This window comes from Loxodonta africana, chromosome 23 (genome assembly GCF_030014295.1).
Source record: "Loxodonta africana isolate mLoxAfr1 chromosome 23, mLoxAfr1.hap2, whole genome shotgun sequence".
In the NCBI taxonomy this organism is placed as follows: domain Eukaryota; kingdom Metazoa; phylum Chordata; class Mammalia; order Proboscidea; family Elephantidae; genus Loxodonta; species Loxodonta africana.
Genome location: NC_087364.1, coordinates 73855445 through 73880301, shown reverse-complemented (window position 1 = coordinate 73880301; position 24857 = coordinate 73855445). Strand labels below are relative to the sequence as shown.

Genomic DNA, 24857 nt, shown 5'->3' with positions numbered 1-24857 from the left:
TATGATTCATCCAAACATCAGAATACTATGAATATTGTCAACATAGAAATATGGCTAATGGGAAGGGGAACAGATTATAAAACTCGATTATCCTGTTTTTATAAAAATATATGTATTCACAAAAGAACAAATGAGAGGATACACACCAAATGTTTATAATGGGTCTATCTGAATGTTGGAGTTTCCTAATCAATAGTGAACATGGCTTACTTGCATAACAGAAAAAAAAAAACTCATGGTGTGCCTCCCATGGAACCTCCGTGTCCCTTGTGTACATAACAGATCCTTTCTCAAACCTGTCTAGATAGTTCTCGTAACCAATCAGCAGTTGTCTACTGTCCTCTGGACATCTTCTGCCTTCCCCACATGAAAACTTAGGTTCACTTCCAGCCAAGCTGGAAGGGGAACGCTTGTGGCAGAGTAGAGAAAAGCTCTGCTGCTAACCAAAAGGTCAGCAGTTCGAATCCACCAGGTACTCCTTGGAAACCCTCTGGTGCAGTTCTACTCTATCCTATAGGGTCGCTATGAGTTGGTTAAGCTAGGAGTCTCATCCTCTAGCCTTCTCTGAAGCATGAAGTAATAACAACAGTTCACATGACTCACAGGCAGCAGGGTGCAGCCGTTAAGAGTCAAAGTTCTGGCCGCACAGTAGGACTCAGGTTCCATTTCCAGTGATAAGCGGCTGTGTGGCCCTGGGTAAATGACTTAATCCCTCTAAACCCCAGTAATCTCATTTGCCATCAGCTATTCTTTTTTTTCTAGTCCTAGCTAGAATCCACAGGTTCCTTTCATGCTGCTTTTGTGCTCCCTGATTTTGACTATCTGACCTGCAGTTTCTCTAGGGGTCCTGGGAAACTGGGCTATTTTTTGTGGTCCGCTGCAGCCTGCAGGGATCCTGTATTGAGCTGGTCTCTTTGGATTTAGTATAACCAAGGATCACTGCGAACCTTGGTTGTCTGCTTGTAAAATCAACGGTTCTGTCTTTTTATTTGTTATGTTATTCCAACTGGAACCCAAGGGTTCAAATCATAACCCCAAATCATAAAGCCCAGCCGGTTTAGTGCAGGGAGCTCCCACTGGAAGTCGTTTCTAAAGGTGAGTACACTTCCGGTGGAACTCTGTTCATAGACTCCTTCATCCCCCAGGCAGTTGCTGACTCCTGGATTGATCATAGCTCCTCCGTTTTTCAGCAATCTCTTCTAAGGGCAGGCCCACTACAGCTAACCTAGGCCGCTGACTGAAAGATAAATCAGCGCAGGTAAATGTGCCTTTGGGTGAACAGGAATTAAAAATATATGACTGGCCTTTGTGACTCAAGTAGTATTTAAAGAAATTCTAATATTTTTATTATAAATACAACCATTTGGTTTGATATCACACTGGGAAAACCACTTTAAAATACAAGCTTAATATTCTGTATTTGAATGGTTGGTCAGGCATTCCTACAGTTTATCTTGTTTATTCTCCTACTGCTTTTAAGGTAGATGAGGAAGGCTATTATGTCCCCGTCCTATAGATGAAGTAACCGAGGGCCAAAGAAATGAATAACTTGTCTAAATGGCCCATAAAAGGCATAAACAGAACCAGAAAGCAGAAGTGTTTGAATCCTGGGTCAATATTTTTTTTTTTTCAACTCAACCACGTTGCCCATTTTGATTTTTTCAGTTAAACAGACGAACGACTAATTAAGGAATTCAGTAATGAGACAGGCTACAACATGGATGAAACTCAAACATTATACCAAGTGAAATAAGCCAGACACAAAAGACCACATGTTGTATGATTCTATTTGTAGGAAATGCCCTGGGTGGGCAATCTACAGAGACAGAAAGTAGATTAGTGACTGGAGAGGGCAGGAGGAGAAAGAGGGTGACCACTAATGGCCATGAGGTTTATTTTCAGGGTGATGGAAATGCTCTAAAGTTTGATCATGGTGATGGTTGCACAAATCTTAAATATCCTAAAAAACACACTGGATTACACACTTAAAAGAGGCGAACTTTATGGTATATAAAATGTTTCAATAAAGCTGTTTTTAAAAAATTCAATTAGAATACTAAAATGCTACATGTAAAATAATTTCATTAAAATATTTGTGCATTATTGATTACATTGAAAAGTTTACTGAGAGAAAAAAAGTCAAAAAGTTTTTTTACATTTGGATTAAATGTGAAAGTTGGTCAAATACATTTAAGGAAGGATATTAACGCTGAAGTGATTTATCTGAACTCTGTCTTCCCAGATTTGTGACTACTGACTGACAACAAGGACGCTTTAATCCACCAGGTGGAAGGAAAAACGTTTAAGTGAACTGATTTGTGGGTCACGATGACCTTTGAGAGGAGTATTATCAACTGAGATAAATTGTGCATTTGGAAGTTATATTAGTGTGACTAAATATAAAATTACAAAACTTACATAAATAAATCTTAAAAGGGAACCAATAATTTAGCCTTGAAATTTTTATTTTTTATGTTTACTTCCCTACGAAAAAGATTCAGTTTTGGCACTGAGAGTTAGGCTGCTGTTGATGTATTTATTTTTAAATCACTATTAAACTATATGGACCAGAATTACCATATGTATTTAAATTTTTGAGTGTCTACATTTCAAAAAACAAAGGGAAAAAACAGAGATTAAAAATGTTTACGTGGAACAGTGATAATCCTAAAAACTATGTACTTGAATCAAACTTGAAATTATTCACTGCTTATTTAAAAGAAAAAAGTAACAACTGTAAAAAATGAACATTTTTTTAAAAAAATGAGGAAAATGTTGCCTGGTCCTGTGCCACATTCATGATTGTTGTTATGTTTGAGTTTGTTGTTCCGGCCACTGTGTCAGTCCATCTCACCAAAGACCTCCCAATAAATACTTAGGGAAAAACAAAGAAGCCAGTCCCAGGAAGGACATGGGCAGTCCAGGGCCAGCAGGTGGGAAGAGCTGAGCTGTGGTAAGAGGCTAACGAGTAGGTTAGTGGATTGGAGGCAGACAGAAAACATTTTAACAAGTAGAGAACAGTGGAGAAGCGTGGAGCAGAGGGGCAGGATTGGGCACTGGAGGTGGGAGCACCTGGTAAATAAAGTGCCCCATGGGCCCCAAAGGGGAGAAGCGTACCAAGTTTGGGAAGCAACACTGCAAGACATGAGGCGGTAACTTGGCTGTCTTCTCTGCACTCCTTTTGTAAAAATTTTTGTAAAAAAAAATTTTTTTTTTGTAAAACTCCTTTTGTAACCCCTTTTGTAAAATGAGTCAGAAAGAAACAATATGTTGGTGCAATCCATTCATCAGAAAGGTATTTGTGGATAAGGCAAGAGGTACATTTATGAATATTTAACAAATGTTCTGACAATTTCCATACTGAACTCCACACCGAGTAAGATTGTTGGGTTGGTGGAGGGAAAGGGGGGGATACCTGTGCCCTTCACGGACAGGTACGTGGGAAGTGGTACTTGACATCACTAGTTGAGGTCATTAGAGTAGCTCTAATGATCCCGTCCACTCTGACCTAGCAATTTTAAATGGTTTCAACCAAGAGAGATGTAACAGATAGCCTTTAAAAACGGCTTCTTTCTGTGTTACCATAGTTCAGTGGCTACCTATGAGTGAATCCATTCCACAGCAGCAGCAAAAATGAAACCCTCATTTAGTCTTAAAATTGCACCTGCTGCTTTTGGGTTCATCGGCCCCTGCAACCACGCGGGCCAGGAGAAGCCTCCGGCCTGATGCCTGGCCCGTGGATTTTGCGCCTTGCCGGCATCCACAACCGCATGAGCCATCCCCTGGGATTAAATCTCTCTATTTTATAATTCTGTATTTATATATACATTTCGCTGGTTTTGCTCCTCTAGAGAACCCAGCCTAAGACATGGGCCAACATGGTTCTTCTTTTTACAGACTGTTTTTAAGAAATATTTTTCCTAAGATCTGATCTGAGAATAATTGACACGAAGGAGCAGAAGCAGAATAGAATTTATTGTGGGGTCAACCAGTGTTCGGGACTAAAGAAGGAAGGGGCAGGTAAGGTGTTCAGTGTCCCAGGGTCATAGCAGCTGCAGCCTCACCACATGGCCCTTGGGTATATTTTTGACCATGATTCTGGCAGCCTAACTCCACTAGGTTCCCAACCACTCTCTAAGCCAGGTTCTTCCACCTTGCCAGAGATTCTGAATTCGATAAATTCCTTTGCAGTTTAGAGTTCTTTTTTTTGCTGCTTGCAACTAAGAAACCTCACTAATATACCTCTTTTTGGAAATATAAGCCATTTCCAGTTTTTCTCTATGCTACAGTAGTATGGATTCTTTCCCCACATTCCTTATTTTTTCAGGCTAGCACCAAACTTGCTTGCTCATAAGAACCACCTGGAGCATTTATTAAAAATAGAGCATCTCAGGCCCTTAAAGAGTCTAATCCAGTATGTCTGGACTAATGTACAAAATGTGCACTTTTAACAGGCCCCTTTCCTACCCACACCCACCCACACCCACAGCCCCAGGTGCCCTTGTGGTCAGGTGTGTTGTAGAACACTGTCCTAGTCTAAATTTGCACAATGCTTACTAGGTTAACGGTCTGTATCTGTAAGGGAGGGAGCGGGAGAAGAAAACAACTTTTTAATTTTTTAAATGAAAGGAGTTTAGTGTTTCCATGTGTGCATTTTTGGAGTTTACTGAAGTGATTAATGAGCCCACGCTGTCTTTGGCACAACAAAGATCTAGGTTTGAATCTCATCTGTGTGATCATGGGCTACTTCTCTATTCCTAACGAAGGTAGTAAAAGCTTCCACGTAAGGATACTGTGAGGATTAAATGAGAGAAAACTGTCAAGTGCTTAGCAGCACTGGCATAGAGAAGGCTCCTAGTTAGTGAAAACTCTTTTCTTTGTTCCCCTCTTGTCCTTATTCCCATAAACCCCATACACGCTATCACTTCCTTTTTCAACTAAGGAAAGGTTATTACTGTCTACGTTACCCTTAACTATCTGTTATATACAATATAAGATACCGTGTCCTTTGACTCACCGTTTGTGAGGATTCCAGTGCCACCAACTGCACTATAAAAGGGGCAAGGTGGGCAAACCCCACCTTTATCACTAACTGTATGGCACTAACTGCATTCAATTCCCAGCCGGAAGCGAATCCAGGCCTCACCTTCTCACTTTTCCACTCCCTGTCACCAGCGACTTCTGCAGCAATTCCTCTCTCTGACCCTGACCACCCAGAGTTAAATCAGATCTCACCCCCTGAGCCAGTCAAAACATCCCTGGCCACCTAAAGGCCACCTAAGGCCAGGCCAGTGGGGAGCCGGGGTAAGCTCAGGGGAGTCTGCACAGCTCCCTGGGCTTCAGAGCAACTGGCCTCCCTCCCTTCCTCTCTCTTTAGTCCCCTGGGACTAGGCACAAGCTAGAAGGAATCTATCCTTCTTCAATGACTGCCTGTGCAACCTTTCTCTATCACCCAGCCACCTGGAGCTGGGTCTACACAATTCAACTCTCTACTGCCAGTGCCTGCTGGCTCATTGCCCCTGTGGGTCCATTAATTCCCTAAAACAGCTCAGAAAATTCCAGAAACTATTACCTTTACTTACAGTTATCCATTTATTATAACCAGAAAGGATACACGTTCTCCTGTTTACGTCATGCTAGAGTAAACGCTTTTGATGGTATATTGACAAAAATGTTTGAAATAACATTGTATTTTGAATTGACTCACTGCTTTAAAGTTATAATTTATCAAAATACATATAGAATTTGAAACAATCAAAGGCACCATAGAAAAAATAACTCATCTGCTATTAGAACACACAAGCAGAAATAATTTGCTTGCTAATTGCATCAACAAGCTTTTCACTGATAATGGGTAGAACACCTTATAAGCAGTGGTTATTATTTATGATGTTAACAAGAAAAAAGAAGTGAAAATGAAACTTGGGTCATTCTAATAAATATTAATTTGCCTGGCCAAAAAAAGAAAGAAAGAAATATATTCCTAAGAATCCTTGGATCAAATGAAAAAATGAGAATTTACATAGTATTCAGAGAGCATTGAAAAGGAGAATAATACATATTAAAAGCTATGAGACACAGAAAGCTTTACTCATCAGAAAATTTATACCCTTAAATGCCTATATTACTACACAAAAATGGATAAAAAATAAAAGAACTAAGTATTTGTATTCAGACATCTAAAAATAAAAACAAAATACCAGAAGGAAGTTAAAAAATACACAAAAATTAATGTGCTAGAATAAAAGTAGTACAAAGCATAAATAAATCCAAGAGCTAGTTCTTTGAAAAGACCAATAAAATAAAGGCTTGCAAGCCTAATTACTAACAAAAGATGAAAACAAAAGTAGACATAATTAAAAATCAGAAGTAAAGCATAATCACAGGGAAGAATTTTTTTTTTTTTTTTAATGAGAGAATATTACTTGCCACTGTACGGCTATAAATTTGAAATCTTAGAGAAACTGGATGATTTCCTGTAAAAATCCAAATAATCAAACCTGATCTAAGAAGAAGTGAAAATTTAAGTAGTCAAGTTACCACAGAAAACTTCTGAAAGATCAAATGTCTACCATGTAAAGTGGTACACATGAGTTTTTACCTAAAGATACTGGGTTTGTTGCTGAGTTTTATCTAACTTTAAAAGATCAAACAATCCAAGGCTATTTAATACATTTGTTTTATAAAGTTCACTTAATTTTAACATAATACTGTGATAAAATTAGGGGCACCGAATAAAGATTTAATACTACTCTCACTTAGAAATATAAACACTAAACTTATAAATAAAATATTAGCATGTAGAAAACAAGATATAAAAAAGAAATAATGTACCCGAGAATATGACTCCCAGATACCCTTTTAACTCAGTACTGAAGTCACTCCTGAGGTTCACCCTTTCAGCCAAAGATTAGGCAGGCCAGGAACTAGACATGGATGCTCACTGTCACCATTATTATTTAACAATGTCTCAGAGGTTCAAATTAATTTACTAAGACATGAACGAGACAAGAAAATAAAATAACAGATATAAACATTGGAGAAGAATGCATAAACTCTTTTGGGGGGGATGTGGGGGCTAAATAACCAGAAAATCCAAGAGACACTAATAAAAAACTGCCAGAATTAATACGAGGACTTTGTAAGGTTGAAGAATATAAGACAAATACACAAAAATCAGTATGTTTTTCTGTTCTATCAACAATCACTTAGCAATGAAAATAGGAAAAATAGTCCATTCATACTATAGGCAGAAACAATAAGATACTTAGTAATAAATTTAATAAGAATAACAAAGAAACATATTTAAATAAAACAACAAAATCTTATTAAAGAACATAAAATATACAAATGGAAAGACATGCCATATTCTTGAATTAAAGGATTTTTTATAATATTAAGAAGACTTCATATCATTAAAAATGTCAATTCACCAAAAATTAGCGTATGTGTATGTGTGTATGTATATATGTATACATACAGTAATTCCAATTAAATCCCTATTGAGAATACACTTATTTTTAAAATTTATGTGGAAGAATAACTGCCTGTGAATATGTAAGAAAAGTATAAATAGTAGAGAGAGAAAAGTTTACTAGGTACCTGTGATAGTTAATTTTATGTGTCAATTTGGTTAGGTTATGGTACTCAGTTGTTTGGTCAAACAAAACTGAAGAAGAATTGATGCCTTTGAATGATAGTGTTGGCAAAAAATATTGAATATACCAGGGACTGCCAAAAGAACGAACAAATCTGTCTTGGAAGAAGTACAGCCAGAATACTCCTTAGAAGCAAGGATGGGGAGACTTTGTCTTATGTACTTTGGACATGTTCTCAGGAAGGACCAGCCCCTGGAGAAGAACATCATGCTTAGTAAAGTAGAGGGCAATGAAAAAGAGGAAGACCCTCAATGAGATGGATTGACACAGTGGGTGCAACAATGGGCTCAAACATAGCAATGATTGTGAGGATGGCACAAGACCAGGCAGTTTTTGTTTTGTTGTACGTAGGGTCGCTATAAGTCAGAACTGATTCAATGGCACCTAACGGTGACAAAATACTACACAAACTGCTGTTAGAAATTGTCAAGGGAAAATCCAGTACTGCAACAGAAAATTGGCAAAATCTATGGAAGGTAATTCACAGAAGAGAAAATTAAAATATTTGCTTATTCTTAGTTTTATCCGATTTTTTCATTTCTATCTGCTTTCATGTTGTTACCAAATTCATGTGATAACTCTAAAATTGAGCTCATTATCTTCTCTTCCTACACCTGCTTCTTTCCAGATTTCCCTTGTCTGTGGTATGCTCTCATTATTGAAGACTCCCAGGCACAGAGCCATCTGTGACTTCCTTATCTCCTTTTTCTACTCAGACAGGTGCTCACCTTCCCAGTCCTGGGTACTTCTGTCTACCTTGATTCTACCTCAGGCTTTGCATTGCGGCTCTGGAGACAGCCAAGTAAAGAGAGTGGGAAAAGCATGAGGCTTGGAGTCTAAGTTTGTTTTTACTCCCTGTATTTACTAGCTACGTGGTGCCATGCATGGCATGCTACTTTTCTGGGCCTTGGTTCTCTCATCTGAAAGATGGAATAATTGTACACGCTCCTCATTTATTGACATGGTTAGGTTCCAAAGATCAGGCCGTTATGCAAAAACCTGTGTTATGTGAAAATGGAGGATGATCATATCAGATCACAAAATAGAGGGTGACTATTTACATCATTACATAACTGACAAATTACATCACTACATAACTGTCTAACCACTGAGAATCATGGCCTAGCCGAGGTGACACATAACCTTAACCATCACAGCCAGCATTATGCTCGCCTAGCACCTCAGTTACTAGCACCTTTGCTACTGCCAGACGTATGTTGTTAATGTGCAAAATAGTCGGATAGTAGTTTTTTACTATTGCTGTAAATGCGAAATGTCGTTAACAAGATAGTGGATAAGTGAAGAGTGGGTTTACCTCCTTTTCATGGTCACTCTGACAGCTGATAGAAGTAATTTATTTAGAGTGCTAGCATGATACCTAACATGAATTAAAAAAAAAAAAAACACGAATTAGGACCTAAGAAATGTTAGTTTCTTTCCCTACTTCAGTCTCCTATAGTTAGTCTTGGGGCTGGGTTGCCAGCAAAGGTCTTTTCTAATTGGCTACCTGGCTTCAATCTCCTGATGTTTGAAATATCTCCATTCATTGCTAACAGATTAATTTTGCTAAAACACTGCTTTTATTATATCATTATATATTATATAATATATATTATATATAATGCATATATATATATACATATGTGTGTATATATATATATATATATATATATATATATATATATATATATATATATATATATATATATCATTCTCCTGATTAACCATTCTCACTGATTCCTCACTGCCTTCAGGAAAAAGTGCAAACTCCTTAGGCTTACTGCTGAGACACCCTTTCCTCTGAGGCACAGAGAAACTAAAAACATTGCCCAAGTTACCCAAAACACAATTTTTAACTTTTTGGGAAAATGAAGGATTGTTTAAAAATCTTGATTTACCTTATATAACATCATATGCTGTGTTTTTCTTCAGCACCTTAAGCCATCAATCCACTGGGGATAATGATAAATAAAGTAAATTCCATTTTGTTCTCCTGAAATCTTACTTTGTACTTGAGATGTCTCTAACATACCCACTTAAATCTTAACACTTTAAATGACAGGATATAAGTTGATGATAGCAAACATTGATCACAGGCTGTTATTGCCATAAAACCCACTGCCGTCAAGTCGATTCCAACTCATAGCGACCCTATAGGACAGAGTAGAACTCTCCCATAGGGTTTCCAAGGAGCGGCTGGTGGATTTGAACTGCCGACCTTTTGGTAAGCAGCCGAACTCTTAACCACTGCACCACCAGGGCTCCAGTTATTTTCATAGTTATTCATAATTAGGCATAGTTGCAACACAAAATAATTAAAACAAGATTTTGTTGGGATTGTAAGAGAAATAAAAAACATATATATAGACATTTCCTTTCAGCAGCTAGTTGCCAAGAACGGCAAAAAATAATTTTCTTTTACCTAGTACTTCTTTTTGGAGATCATAGCATCTGGCTTGCAAGTTTTCTTCCTGTTGATTTGATGTGTGAATCTGCTGAGATCGCAATATGGCTTCATCTGACAAGAGTTTCAGGTTTTTCACTTCCTCTTCCAGGCATACCTTATTTCTCTGGGACACTGTCAGACTTCTATTCAGTATGGCTATCTCTGTAAAGAAAAATCCAAGTTCACAAATGTGCATCATTGAATCATAAAATATTTCTCCAAAACCTCTGATGTTTCTTCTGTAAAATTAATAGGTGAGAGCCAACATAACTTTTCTGAGAGCATAATGAGACCTAACCAAAATGTTAAATTTAAATTCAGTAGTGAGTCCGAAGAAGAAAGGGGAAAATGGGTTGTATTGCTAAATGATGCATGAAACCTTTTAGTAGGCATTTTTAGACATTAAATTGTATTAAATGCCAATCCCACCTGCTTTAAAAATGCTCATATAAATGAATAATATCTCTGTAATGTTCTGGATTTTATTTAAATTAAATTGTTTTTCTGGCAACATGATTCAGAAAAGTAAATTTAAATGTGCTAGCATGAGCTGGTTGGTGGACCTTCTAGCAGATTAACTAGGATACAAGGAATAGAGTAAGTGTGTGGTGTCTAAAACTAATAAATCTATGTGCAGAAAGTACTAATATATCACAATGATTTTAACAGTACTCTATCCCCAAAAATGAGACCAGAATTCATCAAAGCAGTTATCTGCCATTATTCTACTTAGATTAAGTTTAATAAAAAAATATGCTTTTACAGATCTACTTAGATTACTTATTTTGCATAATTTTGTGAGAAATACATGGAGCATATTATCCTTCAGAATGATAATTATCAAGCTCTTCCTTCACCAGTCTTCTCAGCATCGCTGCTTTCAATCAGCATTGAAATATATAAACATACCTAGAAAATAATGATACAATCCCATAAAATTTACACAGCCAAAATTAGCTGAATTGATGCGGATGTGATCTACGTGATAATCTCGACAGTCTACTTGGCACTCCCTTCCTTGGTCCTCTCAGCCCTGGGCTGTCTGCTGGGTCCAGGGTGTCAGAACAGGCTGGATTGCCTTATTGCTCTGGTTGCCACCACGTTAGAAATCACAGCCATGTGGGCCAGCGAAGACCAGAAGTGAAGATACACAGATGGACAGAGAAGCAGAAGCCATCTGGCCACCAGAGGTTATGCAAGAAGTAAAGCAGGGAGCTAGAACGGAGCACAGAGGAGAGTGTGTGTCTTACGAGATGGTGAGAAGCCAGACCAGGATTGCAGTCCAAAGAGAGAAAGGCAAATAGCCTTGTCCTGAGTGGAAAGTAGGTTCGGGAGAAAAATCAGCATTAAGATAAGCCTGGAGCACAGGGGTCTGGCACCTTCTTCACTTTGTGTTCCTGTTGAAAACGGAAAACCTGGAGAAACAAATTGACTGGGACCAAATAAGTGGGGTTCTACTACCCTTCAATGGTTACCTCCTATGGGATTTTCCTCCTAAGAATAGCTATATGCTTTTTAAAACTTATGAATAAACACACGTTTGTGTGATAAAAACTGCTCTCATACTAGTGCAGTTTTAAAAAGAATGTATTTAAAAAAAAGAAAGGAAGGTTGCAGTTTTTCTTGGCACCTACAAAGTCTCACTGGATATTTTTAGAGCCATCAAGGTGGCTCTTGCGGCTGAATACACTGTCCTGTACCCCAACCGTGTCTGTCCATGGGTAAGTCAGAATGACACTGTCAGAGAAGCACACACGCTGTTACCTAGTTCTCGTCTGCCAAAATGACACTGATTAGGTTAGCAGGTGGCCTCTGTTAGTGAACACTACTATCTGTCTCTAAAATAAATACTATGTCAACGTGACTTTCCTTCTGACACTAAAAGAGTAAGAATTTGCAATACAAACTTATTTGTGAAATATGTTCTAATACATGGAAAAGTACAGCAAGATTTCAAAACTACCAATAAGGAGCTATAATGTTTCTGATACGGAGTTAGGAAAGTTAACTCAGTGGAGATGAATTAACTCACCCTTGGCATACTACGGAGCCCTGGTGGCACAGTGGTTAAGAGCTATGGCTGCTAACCAAGAGGATGGCAGTTTGAATCCACCAGCCACTCCTTGGAAACCCAGTGGGCAGTTCTACTCTGTCCTATAGGGTCGCTATGAGCTGGAATCGACTCAACGGCAATGGGTTTGTTTTTTTATTTTTTCTTTAACCACATCCCCTCTACTCACACCTATAGGAATCATGTGTTAGACTTTCTAGGGCAACCTTGGTGTCAAATATTCAATCCTACCTTTGCCATTAATACAACTGCATACTTGTCAGTCAGGTGTCCCAATTTGGGGTTTCAGAAGTTATGATTCCCACCAGGTCAACTTATAGTGCTCCCGATACCTACCCTGTGCTTTCTCTGTCTTGGCACCACTCCATGGAGGTCCCCCTACCCTGGTACATCCTGCCTGCCACGGCTCAAATGCTACCTTCGCTCCAGCTCTTTTCTAACCTAAGTTGGAGGTGACCTTCATCTTCCTGGGACTCACACCAATCTGCACCATTTATATCGTCCTGATCATATGCATACATGTAACCTACTATTAGACTATAAGTCATTTTAGGCCAAAGATAGTACCCTACTTACTTATTCACTTTTACTCCCCCCCAGTAATTTCTAACACAACACCCTGGAATTAATAGGTGCTCAATAAATTTTTTTTTTTTTAAATACCTACTAAATGAAGAAAGGCATTGTCAAGCAAAGCTTCTAAACAGTTTCTAATATACGACTAAGAAGATCCCAACACTCTGTTTGTTTTTCCTCAGCTGTCTCTTCAGAGGCCCACATTCTGCACATGTTTTTAATGTCAGGCTACGTAAGGCAGATAATAAACACACATCCAAAAAGAAGGAGACATTTTCAATAGAACAGGTGTGCTGGTTAATTCTATGTGTCAACTTCTCTAGGTGACGGCACTCAGTCGTTTGGTCAAACATTAGTCTGGATATCACTATGAGGGTATTTAGATGTGATGAACATTTACAATCAGGTGACTGTAAGCAAAGAAGATGGCCCTTCATAATGTGGGTGGGCCTTACCTAATCAGTTGGAGTTCTTAAGAGCAAAAACTAAGGTTTTTCGAGGGAGAAGATATTTTGTAAAATTCCTTTTACGAGACAGTAAAATAGGAATCTTGCCAAGTTTCCAGCCTACTGCTTGACCTACAGATTTTGGACCTGCCAGCCCCCACGATTTCGTGAGCCAATTCCTTAAAACCAAGCAATATCCATCTATCTAGCTAGCTATCTTATTGGTTCTTTTTCTCTGGACAACCCTAATATAATAAGCAAATAAGCCTATTCTTCCTCTAATTTCATCAATTTAACAAAAAATGTGAACTGCATTTCTAAACCCAATTCTGGACTCAGTAAACAACTGTTTTGGAAGTAGAAGTTAATTTGATTCCATGCCTGTTAAAAATAGTTTGTCTTGGTAAAAATATTAATTTTTTCTAAAATCTCTTTTATTTTGATTAAAAAAATTTATCAAAATAGGTATGCTTTGGTTTAAGAAACTCTAATTTATGAACATTTAGACTTAAAAATATTGATTACATAAAGTGATATTCATTCAAGAGTAGGAAATATTTCACTCATATCTGCCATTCAATATTCAGCATACTTTGTCAGCAAGAAAATATTAAGCAACACCTTTCACTAGGAAAGCTGTCTCTGTGCCTTGATCGTAAAATCTAACAATTTTAATATTTAATACACGAATCTTTTTTTAAAGAATCTGAATAATACTGTGCATTGTGTATTGGATTTAATATATTCCAGTATATTTATTATTTAAAAAGTTTATCACATTGAATTTATAGCCAATACATGCTTTTAGCTTTTAAAATAAGTTCTTATTATATAATTCACTTGGTAATGAAAGTACAATTATTAGCATTAATCCCATACAATCAATATCTTTGACTTGATAAGAATTTTCTTTGTAGTCCTGTTCAAATAAGCTTAATATTATGTTAGGACATTATGATATTAGGATACTTCTATAACCTTTTTGTCTGGGCATACTGATACAAACCCTGTGTGACCGTAAGTTCATAATGACTTTACATAATGAGTTCGGTTTTATTACAGGGATAGAAAAAAAAAAAAAAAAAACCTCAGACTAGATTTATTATTTAATTTAGGGATCATGAAAGTTTTTTAAAAATTTTAATTTTGAAATAAATATAATTTTACAGGAAGTTACAAAGAAATGTACAAGGAGGTCCTGTCCTCTCCTTGATCCTGCTCTCTCAATGTTAACATTTTGCGTTAAATATTTTTATAATATGCCATCAAAGCCCAAGAAATCGACACTGTTAGAATACACAGTTTATTCATATTTCACCAGTTGTATGTGCACTCATTTGTGTATGTAGTCCTGTGCAATTTCATCACGCATGTAACTTCATATAAATACTACCACAATATCAAGGTACAGAGCTGCTCCATCAGGAGGCTCCCTTTACAGCCACCATCACCCCAACCCTCCATCATCCTTAATCCCTGCAATTGCCAATCTGTTCTCCATCTCTATAACTTTATTTCAAGAATATTTCAAGTTGCATAACTGAAATCATAGATTATGTAACCTTTTGAGACTGTCTTTTTCACTCAGCATAATCCCTTGAGGTTCTTCCAAGCTATCGCATGGATCAATAATTTACTCCTTTTTATTGCTGAGTAGTAGTCCGTGGTATAAACATACCACAGTTTGTTTAACCACTTATCCATTGAAGGACATCTGGGCTGTTCTCCATCTTTGACTATTCCAGATAAAGCTGCTATGAGCATGCATGTACAGGTTTTTGCATGCATATAGGTTTTCATTTCTCTGGAATAAATGCCCAGAGTGCAATTACTGTGTCATATGGTAAGGGCATTTTCACGTTGGAAGAAACTGCAACTATTCTCTAGAGGGGCTGTACCATTTCATATTACCACCAGCACTGTATGAGGGATCCAGTTTCCTTGATCCTGCCAACACTTGGTATGGTTGGTCCTTCTTAGACATTCTAATAAAACTGTAGCAGTATCCCACTGTAGTTTTAATTTGCATTTCCCTGATGACGAATGATATTGAACATTGTTTCATGGACTTACTTGCTGTCTCTATATCCTTTTTGGGGAAATGCCTGTTCATGTTTTTTGCCTATTTTCTAATCAGATTGTTTTTTTAATGTTGAGTTTTGATAATTCTTTATTTATTCTGTGTCGGATATATGGTTTGCAAATGTTTTCTCCCATTTGTCTTTTCATCCTCTTAACATGGTCTTCCACAGAGCAAAAAGTATTTAATTTTGCTGAGGTCCAATTTATCTATTTTTCCTTTTATGTATCACATTTTTAGTTCAACTTTAAGAACTCTTCGACTAATCCTAGTTCCCAAAGAGTTCTATGCTTTTTTTCCTAGAATTTATATGGTTTTACATTTAAGTCCATGGTTAATTCTGAGTTGATTTTTGTATAGCCATGAGGCTTAGGTTAAGGTTCCTTTGTTTTGCCTATGGATGTCGAATTAGTCCAGCATCATTTGTTGAAAAGGTCGTCCTTGCTCCATTGAATTGCTTCTGCATCCCTGTCAAAAATCAGAAGGGAAGGGCCTATTTCTATGTGAGTGTAACTATATAGATTTGTTAAAAACTACAGGTGAAAAGCAGTAATTCTGTTCCCTTATCTAGGAGGAGAGCTACAAGCCTGCTAAAATAAACACTTCTGCAACATAAATAAAAATTTAATACAATGGAAGAAATACAGACTTTAGAATAAAAAAGCTGCTGGAGAATATAAAATAACAATGGCTAACATGTGCTGATTCCTTACCATGCTAGGCATAGTGTGTGTGTTCCCTCGTTTTTTAGATGAGGACATGATGGTACAGAGTGTCTTAGTCATCTAGTGCTGCTATAACAGAAATACCACAAGTGAATGGCTTTAACAAACAGAAATTTATTCTCTCCCAGTCTAGGAGGCTGTCATCATTGTTAGGTGCCGCTGAGTCGGTCCCAACGCATAGTGACCCTATGTACAACAGAACAAAACATTGACTGGTCCTGTGCCATCCTCACAATCATTGTTATGTTTGAGCCCATTATTGCAGTCACTGTGTCAATGCATCTTGTTCAGGGACTTCCTATTTTTCTCTGGCCCTCTACTTTACCAAGCATGACATCTTTCTCCAAGGACTGATCCCTCCTGATAACACGTCCAAAAAATGTGAGGCATAGTCTCGCCATCCTTGCTTCTAAGGAGCATTCTGGTTGTACTTCTTCCAAGACGGACTTGTTCGTTTTTTTGTCAGTCCATAGTATATTTAATATTCTTCACTGACACCTCAATTCAAAGGTATCAATTCTTCTTAGGTCTTCCTGATTCATCGTCCAACTTTCACATGCATATGAGGCAATTGAAAGCACCATGGCTTCAGTCAGGTATACATCAGTCATCAAGATGACAATTTTGCTTTTCAAAACTATAAAGAGGTCTTTTGCAGCAGGTTTGCCCAATGCAATGCATCTTTTGATTTCTTGATGCTGCTTCTATGGGTGTTGATTGTGGATCCAAGTAAAATGAAATCCTTGACAACTTCAATCTTTTCTCTGTTTATTATGATGTTGCTTATTGGTCCAGTCGTGAGGGCTTTTGTTTTCTTTACGTTGAGGTGTGACCCATACTGAAGGCTGTAGCCTTTGACCTTCATCAATAAGTGCTTCAAGTCCTCTTCATTTTCAGCAAGCAAGGTTGGTGTCATCTGAATAACTCAGGTTGTTATTGAGTCTTCCTCCAATCCTGATGCCCCATTCAGGGTGCCAGCTCCAGGGGAAGGCTTCTCTCTCTCTTGGCTCTAGGGGAAGGTCCCTGTCATCAATCTTCCCTGGTCCAGGAGCTTCTCTGTGAAGGGACTCTGACTCCAAAGGACACGCTTTGTTCCTAGCACTACTTCCTTGGTGGTATTAGGTCCCCGATGTCTCTCTGCTCACTTCTCTCTTCTATAGCTCAAGAGATTGACTTAAGGCACAACCTAATCTTGTAGGTTGAGTCCTGCCTCATTAACATAACTGCCAATAATCCTACCTCATTAACATCATAGAGACAGGATTTACAACACATAGGAAAATCACATCAGATGACAAAATGGACAATCACACAATACTGGGAATCATAGCCTAGCCAAAAGTCCACACATTTTTGGGAACACAATTCAATCTGTAATATAGAGTGATCTCTAAGTGTCAGAGCCAGTATAGGAATGTTGGCTTTCTGGCCCTAGAGCCTTGCTCTTAGGAAGCCCATGTACCTGTAAGTACTAAGAATTGCAGTCTTATGGTCAACTGATTTTGAACAAGGGTGCCAATGTCATCCATTGGGAAAAGAATTGTCTTTTCAACAGATGGTGCTGGGACAACTAGAGAGCCCACATGCAGAAGAACTGAAGCCCACAACACGAAGAGGTCAGCACAGGCTGGCACAGACACACCAGCTTCGTGAGGCCCTCCTTCAGGGTGAGGGTCAGGTGTGTTAAAGGACAAAGCTACCAAGGATTCCACATTCCTCTCCAGATTCTTCATGATTTCTGCCAAGACTTCCAACTTTACTGAGATTGAGTAGGGCTGGTTTAATAAACTTAAGCAAAAGCTGAATTAAATAGCCAAGATGACAAACTAGAAATAAGAAATAAAAAACATTAACAAGTTAAGTAACAAGTTAAGATTAACAGAGTGAATATTGAAAGTATTCTCCAGCCACAATTCACATTAAGTCCTCATAATTTCTGTGCATAGCAAATAAAATGAAATGGAATTACAAAGTTTTAAGTTTTTAAAAGTGTGAAAAAGTTCATTTCACTGTTTATCTATACCAGCATTGTCCTACAGAGATATAACACAATTCGACATATATAATTTTAAATTTTCTAGTAGTCACATTAAATAATGTGAAAGGAAACACGTGAAAATTAATTTTAATAATGTATTTTATTTAACTCAACATATCCAAAATACTGTCATTTTAACAAGGGGCTATTTTTTTTATAGCCGGGTTTCAGACGCTCAGTAGCCGTGTGTGGCTAGTGGCTACCACATTGGGCAGGGCAGGTCTGTACCCTGCCTAGGCTCTTGGTAATCCTTTCAGGTACGGGTGATAGTTTCTCAAGATTTACCAGAATCAATCTTTAAGTTCTTTAGATTCTCTGAATTTAAATTTAAGGTATATAGTTTATTTAAATATGTTGTGAAATTGTCACGTTTCTATATTTACTAGAACTGGTTCTAAATTTAAAATGTGTTCAAACTGATCAAAGAAACTTTGAAAAAAGGCAAGCATCAGCACCTTTGGAGTCCTGCACATACTTGTTCATGTTTGTACATCCATGCTTTGGGGCTTCGATTGTGCTGATATCTCTGACTAAGGAGAAAGTTTTACAAATGGAGGGAAAAAAAAAAACCTTACAATAATATAACTTCAGCCCCAGTCACACCCCATCTGCCGGGCTCATGAAGCTCTCGCTTGGGAACTGAACATACCACTCTTGTGTACGTATTTCTACCTCTGAGCTTCTGCAATTACCACTTCCAACAAACTTCTAAACGAAGCCCACCACTTCTGATGTAAAAGTGATCTCCTCTGACGGTAAATGCAAAAGTCAAGGGTTGAAAATGAACTTCTCTCTTCTCAGGCTGGATAAAATATGAAACGTAGTATTACTTGCAAACGAAAAGCAAAATGGGCCTACTCATTGATTCTGCAATTCCAGGGATTAACTGTTAAGGAAAAAATGGGACAAGGTCACAAAGTTGCATGTATAAGATGTTCACTGAAGCTTTATCTATAAAGCAAAAACGATGATCTAGGCAAATGTCTATGAATAGAAAACGAGTTAAATAAGATACTTTTCCATAAAGAGGTACTACGTCAACATAATTGACCTCATTTGCTGGCACGCTGTATTTCCATGGTATGTTAACATATACAAAGTTAGGAACGTATACCAACGTTAGCAGCGGGTCTCCCCGGGCAACGAGACTACAGATGACCCTGATGTCCTTCTTTGCCTTTTTATATCCTCTTTGCCTTTATATTGAGGTCCTTTTATGTTTACAGTCAGAAAAGATCCTTGAGGGCATTTGCAATTTGGAGAAAAGAGATAATTTTTAAGTTTTTTATTTGCCTGCTTGTCAATTCAATAACCAACTTTCAATCTTGTTTTAAAAATCAGATGAAGAATTACATCACTGATAGCAAAGCATGTAAAACTTGCTCTTGGCTTTCAGGTGAGCGAAGCTCCTACTTGAAGCCTTCTCTCCTTCTCTACCCCCTTCTCTCTGGATTACAGAAGGAATACATGAGCATCATCAAAACGATTTAGGGAATACACAGAGGCTTAGAAAAGAACTTAAAGGTTATCAGTAACCTCACTATTAAATTCTCACTATTAAACTACTTCCGTTTGAGTACCCACTATGGAACAGGCACCACTCTCTTAAAATACCAGTCAAAATCTCTGTCCTCAAGGAGACTATAGCCTATTAGGAGGAGATTGGCAGTAAACGCCTAAGTCAATAAATGGATAAGATTATTTCTGGCAGTGATAAATTCTATTGAAAATTAAACATTAAAAGGAGATAGAGAAGAATTGCAAGGGAAGACTACTCTAATTAACTAGGGTGGTCAGCAAAGACCACTCTGAGGAGGTGAAATCTGAACTGAGAGCTAAACCATAAGGGGCAGCTACTTGTTCTGGGAGATCCTCTACCCATTTCCCCTTCATGACCCTAAGTGCCTCCCTGTCTCCATATATCACGTGGTCATGGCCACAGATCGCATTCTGTGCAGCAGGCTTTCTGTTCTTTCTCTTCCTGTGACTTTGTTCCTGCTTTATAGGGTCCTGGTGGCACAGTGGTTAATAACCAAAAGGTCGGCAGTTTGAATCCACCAGCCACTCCTTGGAAACTGTCCTATAGGGTCGCTATGAGTTGGAATGGACTTGACAGCAACGGCTTTTTTTTTTTTTTTTTTTTTGCTTTAATAGAAATACCATATGGAGATGGTTTTAACAAATAAATTTATTCTCTCACAGTCTAGGAGGCTAGAAGTCCGAATTCAGGGCATCAGCTCTAGGGGAAGACTTTCTCTCTGTTGGCTCTAGGGGAAAGTTCTTGCCTCCTTTCAACATCTGTGGGCCCAGCTTTCCTTGGAAATCTCCATGTGTCTTGGCGTCAATCTTCCCTTGGGTCTAGGAGGTTCTCAACTCAGGGATCCTGGGTCCAAGAATGCATTCCACTCCCTCCTCTTCTTTCCTGATGGTAGTAGGTCCTTCTCTCTCTGCTCGCTTCTCTCTCCTTTTATCTCTTGTAAGATAAAAGGTGATGCAACCCACAGCCCAGAGAAACTCCCCTTATATCAGATCAGGGCTGTGACCCGAGCAAGGGTGTATACCACCCTAATCCTCATTAATATGACCTAATCCTGCCTCATTAACATAACAGACAGCTCACTCCCAAATAGGACCATAACCACAGCCATAGAGGCTAAGATTTACGACACATCACAAAATGGAGGACAACCACACAATACTGAGAATCATGGCCTAGCCAAGTTGACACATGTTTTAGGGGGACACAGTTCAATCCGTGACAAATTCTAAGACTGATAATTGGTTTAAAAGACTTCTGAAAAGAAATCATGGATTGGAGACAAAACTAATAATGCAACACAATTGAAAAGGAAAGCTGTCAGAGCTGATGTTTCTCCTGTTCTAGTATGACTGAGTTCATGATTAGCGACATCATCATCAGTAACAATGTTATTGAGAAGATGTGGCAAGATAGTGAAAAATTAAAAAACTATGAAAAAGCCCATCTGAAATGTGGATTAATATTCTCTATTCACATCCCATCAGGATGACTAAAATTAAAAAGACTGACAATACTAAGTGTTGGCAAGGATGTGGGCCAATCAGGGTTCTCAGACACTGCTGATAGGAATGTGAAAGAATACAACTACTTTGGAAAACTGTTAGGTAGAAGCTAAATATACCCTGCCATATGACCCAGTCATTCCACTCCTAGTCGTTTACCCCGAAGAAATGAAAACAAATATGCATAAAAAGAGTTATGCGCAAATGTTCATAGTAGTTTTATTCATAATAATAAACAACTAGAAACAACTCAAATGTCCATCAACAGACGAATGGATAAACGGAATAGAGCACAGGCATTCAGTGCGGTACTGAGCAGCCATTCAAAAGTGACTGATACACAGAGAGTACTTCCTGTATGATTCCATTTATCTAATATTCTAGAAAACGTAAACAAATATTATAGCAACAAAAAGCAGATCAGTGGCTTCCCAGGGCCGAGAGAGGAGAGAGGGATGGACTACAAAGCACACAGGAATTTGGGGGATGAAAAAAATGTTCTGTATGTTGCCTGCTGCTCCAGCTTCCTGGGTGTACACATCTGTTAAAACTCATCAAACTGTATGCTTTAAATGGATGCAGTTTATTGTATATAAGTTATATTTCAATTAAAAATTTAAAAATTAAAATACGCACCCAGAAAACAAAGACATCTTCTGAAGTGTTTTAGTAATATTTAAAATCATGTAATACTCTATATACCATGTAACAAAATTTCACTAACTTTGATGATAATTTTTTTTTTTTATGATCTTATGTATAGAAAATCCTAAGGAATCCCCCCCCACACAAGCTGTTAGAACTAATAAATAAGTCAGCAAGGTTGCAGGATACAAGATCAACATACAAAAATAAATTGTATTTCTATACATTTGCAATGAACAATTCAAAAAATAAAATTAAGAAATCAATTCAATTTATGCCAGCATCAAAAAGAATAAAGTAAGAATAAACTTAATAAAAGATGTGCAAGGCCTGTACACTGAAACTACAAAACATTGCTGAAAGAAGTTAAAGAAGATGGAAATTAATGTTCATGGACTGGAAGAATATTGTTAATATGGCAGTACTCCTCAAATTGACCTACAGACTCATCACAATCCTTATCCCAGTGGTCTTATTTGTAGAAACTGACAAGCTGATCCTAAAATTTATACAGAAACTCAAGTGACTCATATTACTTTTGAGGGAATTAGCGGAATGAAAGATTGGCTTGAGTGATAGCTGGATACTGGTGTCATTGAATGAGATGGAGAAGACAGGAGGAGAAAGGGTTTGGAGGGCAGGAGGACAATTGAGAGTTGTTTTCTCAGACATATTCCTATTAGACATCTAAATGGAAACATTGAGTAAACTATTAGTTATACAAGTTTGAGGCTCAGAAGAAAGATCAAGGCTAGAGATACAGATTTGGGAGTTAGTCATACAACTATAGATGGTGTTTAGAGCCACAGAACGAGATGAGATCACCTTTGGAGTGAGTGTAGACAGGACAATGGTATGAGTATTGATCCCTAGGGCACTCCAGTTTTTAGAGACTGGACAAAGAAGAAAGATGCCAACAAAGAAGATCTTAAGATTTGGGAGTGAGTCATACCCCTATACAGGGTGTTTAGAGCCACAGAACAAGATGAGGTCACCTTTGGAGTGAGTGTAGACAGGAGAACGGTATGAGTATTGATCCCTAGGGCACTCCAGCTTTTAGAAACTGGACAAAGAAGAGAGATGCCAACAAAGAAGATCTTAAGTGTGTAAACCATTTGCGCCACCCAGGAACCCTTTTTCTAGGCAAATTTGTCATTTCTTTAGCAATATGATTCTGTCAAAAAGCTGGTAGGCTTCCATTCAGTTGCATATACAAATAATTAGTCAAGACCTCACTGAGACATAGTTTTTATGCTTGAAATAGCTGGTCGTTTTTACAGGCTTCTGTAATCTGCCCATTCCCTCCTCTCAATTTAAGGGCCAGCAGTTTGAAACAGGGAAAGGCAACACATTTTCCTGGGCATAGCTGCTACTGTCTGGTCTAGGACTCTTAGTGAGAGGTTCTGAGGATGACAGGGGGCCCCAGAATAATCTCTTGCCAAGGCCACCTCTTATCACTAGCTTGAGTTCACTTCTCTTGTATAACCAAAAGTAACATTGCTAAAAGATAATCAGAAATAGCCAGCACACATCAGCCATCTGATCTTTTCTAACCAGTGGCTCCACGGTTTTCAGAGCCTTTCTACCTTCTTGCTCTGCTATCCTTAGCATGCAGCTTCTATTTTAGGTGGTAAGCTGGCTGCTCTAGCTCTTTCCACCATGCATTCCAACAAGTGAGTAGGGGAGATGGGGAGACAGAAAGGGTACGTCTCTTTCCTTTTAATCCACGAATTGGAAGCTGCATAAATCATTTTCACTTATAAGCCATTAGCTAGGCCTTAGTCACATGATCACAACTGGCTACAGAAGAGATTGGGGAATACAGCCTTTAGTTGAGCAGCCAGGTGTCCAAATAATATTCAGGTTCTAGTGCTAAAGAACAAAAGGAAAGAATGGGCATTGAGGGAAAGCTAGTTGCACCTGCCACAAAGGCCTGGAGAAGGCAGAGCTTTAAGGAGAGGGTGGAGATTTATGGGACAAACATGATGACAGTAGGCAACAATTTCCTCTTCTCACCTGAGATGCCAAATAAAAGTAAACAACAAAACAAAACAAAACAAAAAACCCATTGCCATCGAGTCAAATCCAACTCATAGCAACCCTACAGGACAGAATAGAACTGCCCTATAGAGTTTCCAAGGAGCACCTGGTGGATTCGAACTGCCGACTTTTTGGTTAGCAGCTGTAGCACTTAACCACTACGCCACCAGGGTTTCCAAATAAAAGTAAACCGAATAAAAAAGAAAGGCAGATGGGAGGATAGGAAGGGACCCAGAACAGCATATCTCAGGAAATGCCAACAAAATACACTTTCTAAGGGAAGGGGTGCACCAAGAAATGGCAAGCCCATATTCCTTGCACACAGCAGACCTGTGGAAATGGAGAGGGCAGGATGGCAATCAGGAAGAACACTGGAACACTAGCGGCAGCTGTTGTGTGGTGGAGAAAAACAGAGAATACCAAAATGACCTAGAGGATGCAAGTCACAGTAAATGCCAGCAAAAATACATCCCCGAAAGAATTTTCTGCAAAGGAGCCAAGAAATCATATGATGAATAATAAAAAGAGAACTAGCACAGCATCAGTACAAAGATATTAGAAGAAAAAAAGGTAGGAAAAAGAAGCAAAACTTACTGAAGAGTACTAAAAAACTAAAAAAAAAACACTAAACCCATTGGCGTCGAGTCACTTCCAACTTATAGTGACCCTATAGGGCAGGGTAGAACTGCCCCATGGGTTTCCAAGGAGTGGCTGGTGGGTTTGAACTGCAGACCTTTCTGGTCAGCAAACACAGCTCGCCATAGCTCTTAACCACTGTGCCTAATGTTGCTATGAAACAAAAGACAATTCTAACCAAACATCATATATTTCACTATGAAAATGTAATGAAGTAACCATGTCTATGAAGAAACCACAAAAAGTAAAATGAGAATTCAGGGGAGAGATGGCCAAAAAATGGGAGGAGACAGCCAAGTAACAGGAGATAGAACAAAAGCTAAATTAACTTAGGAAAAAAATGAAAATAAATAACGAAACCCAACACAGAAATGAAGAAGAAATTGGAAGGCATACAGTGGGGGAAACGACATTAGAATTAACAGGCATATAGAAGGCAGGCATGAAAAAAGTT

General features: G+C 38.2%; 1 protein-coding gene across 1 annotated transcript in view; it reads right to left on the bottom strand.

Annotated features, from left to right (window-relative positions):
- Positions 1-24857, bottom strand: part of LEKR1 (leucine, glutamate and lysine rich 1) — a 178627-nt gene that overhangs the window by 68464 nt on the left and 85306 nt on the right. Inside the window, exon 6 of the mRNA XM_064275639.1 lies at positions 10081-10266. Within this exon, the coding sequence (XP_064131709.1) occupies positions 10081-10266 (186 nt within the window). The remainder of the gene's footprint in view (positions 1-10080; positions 10267-24857) is intronic.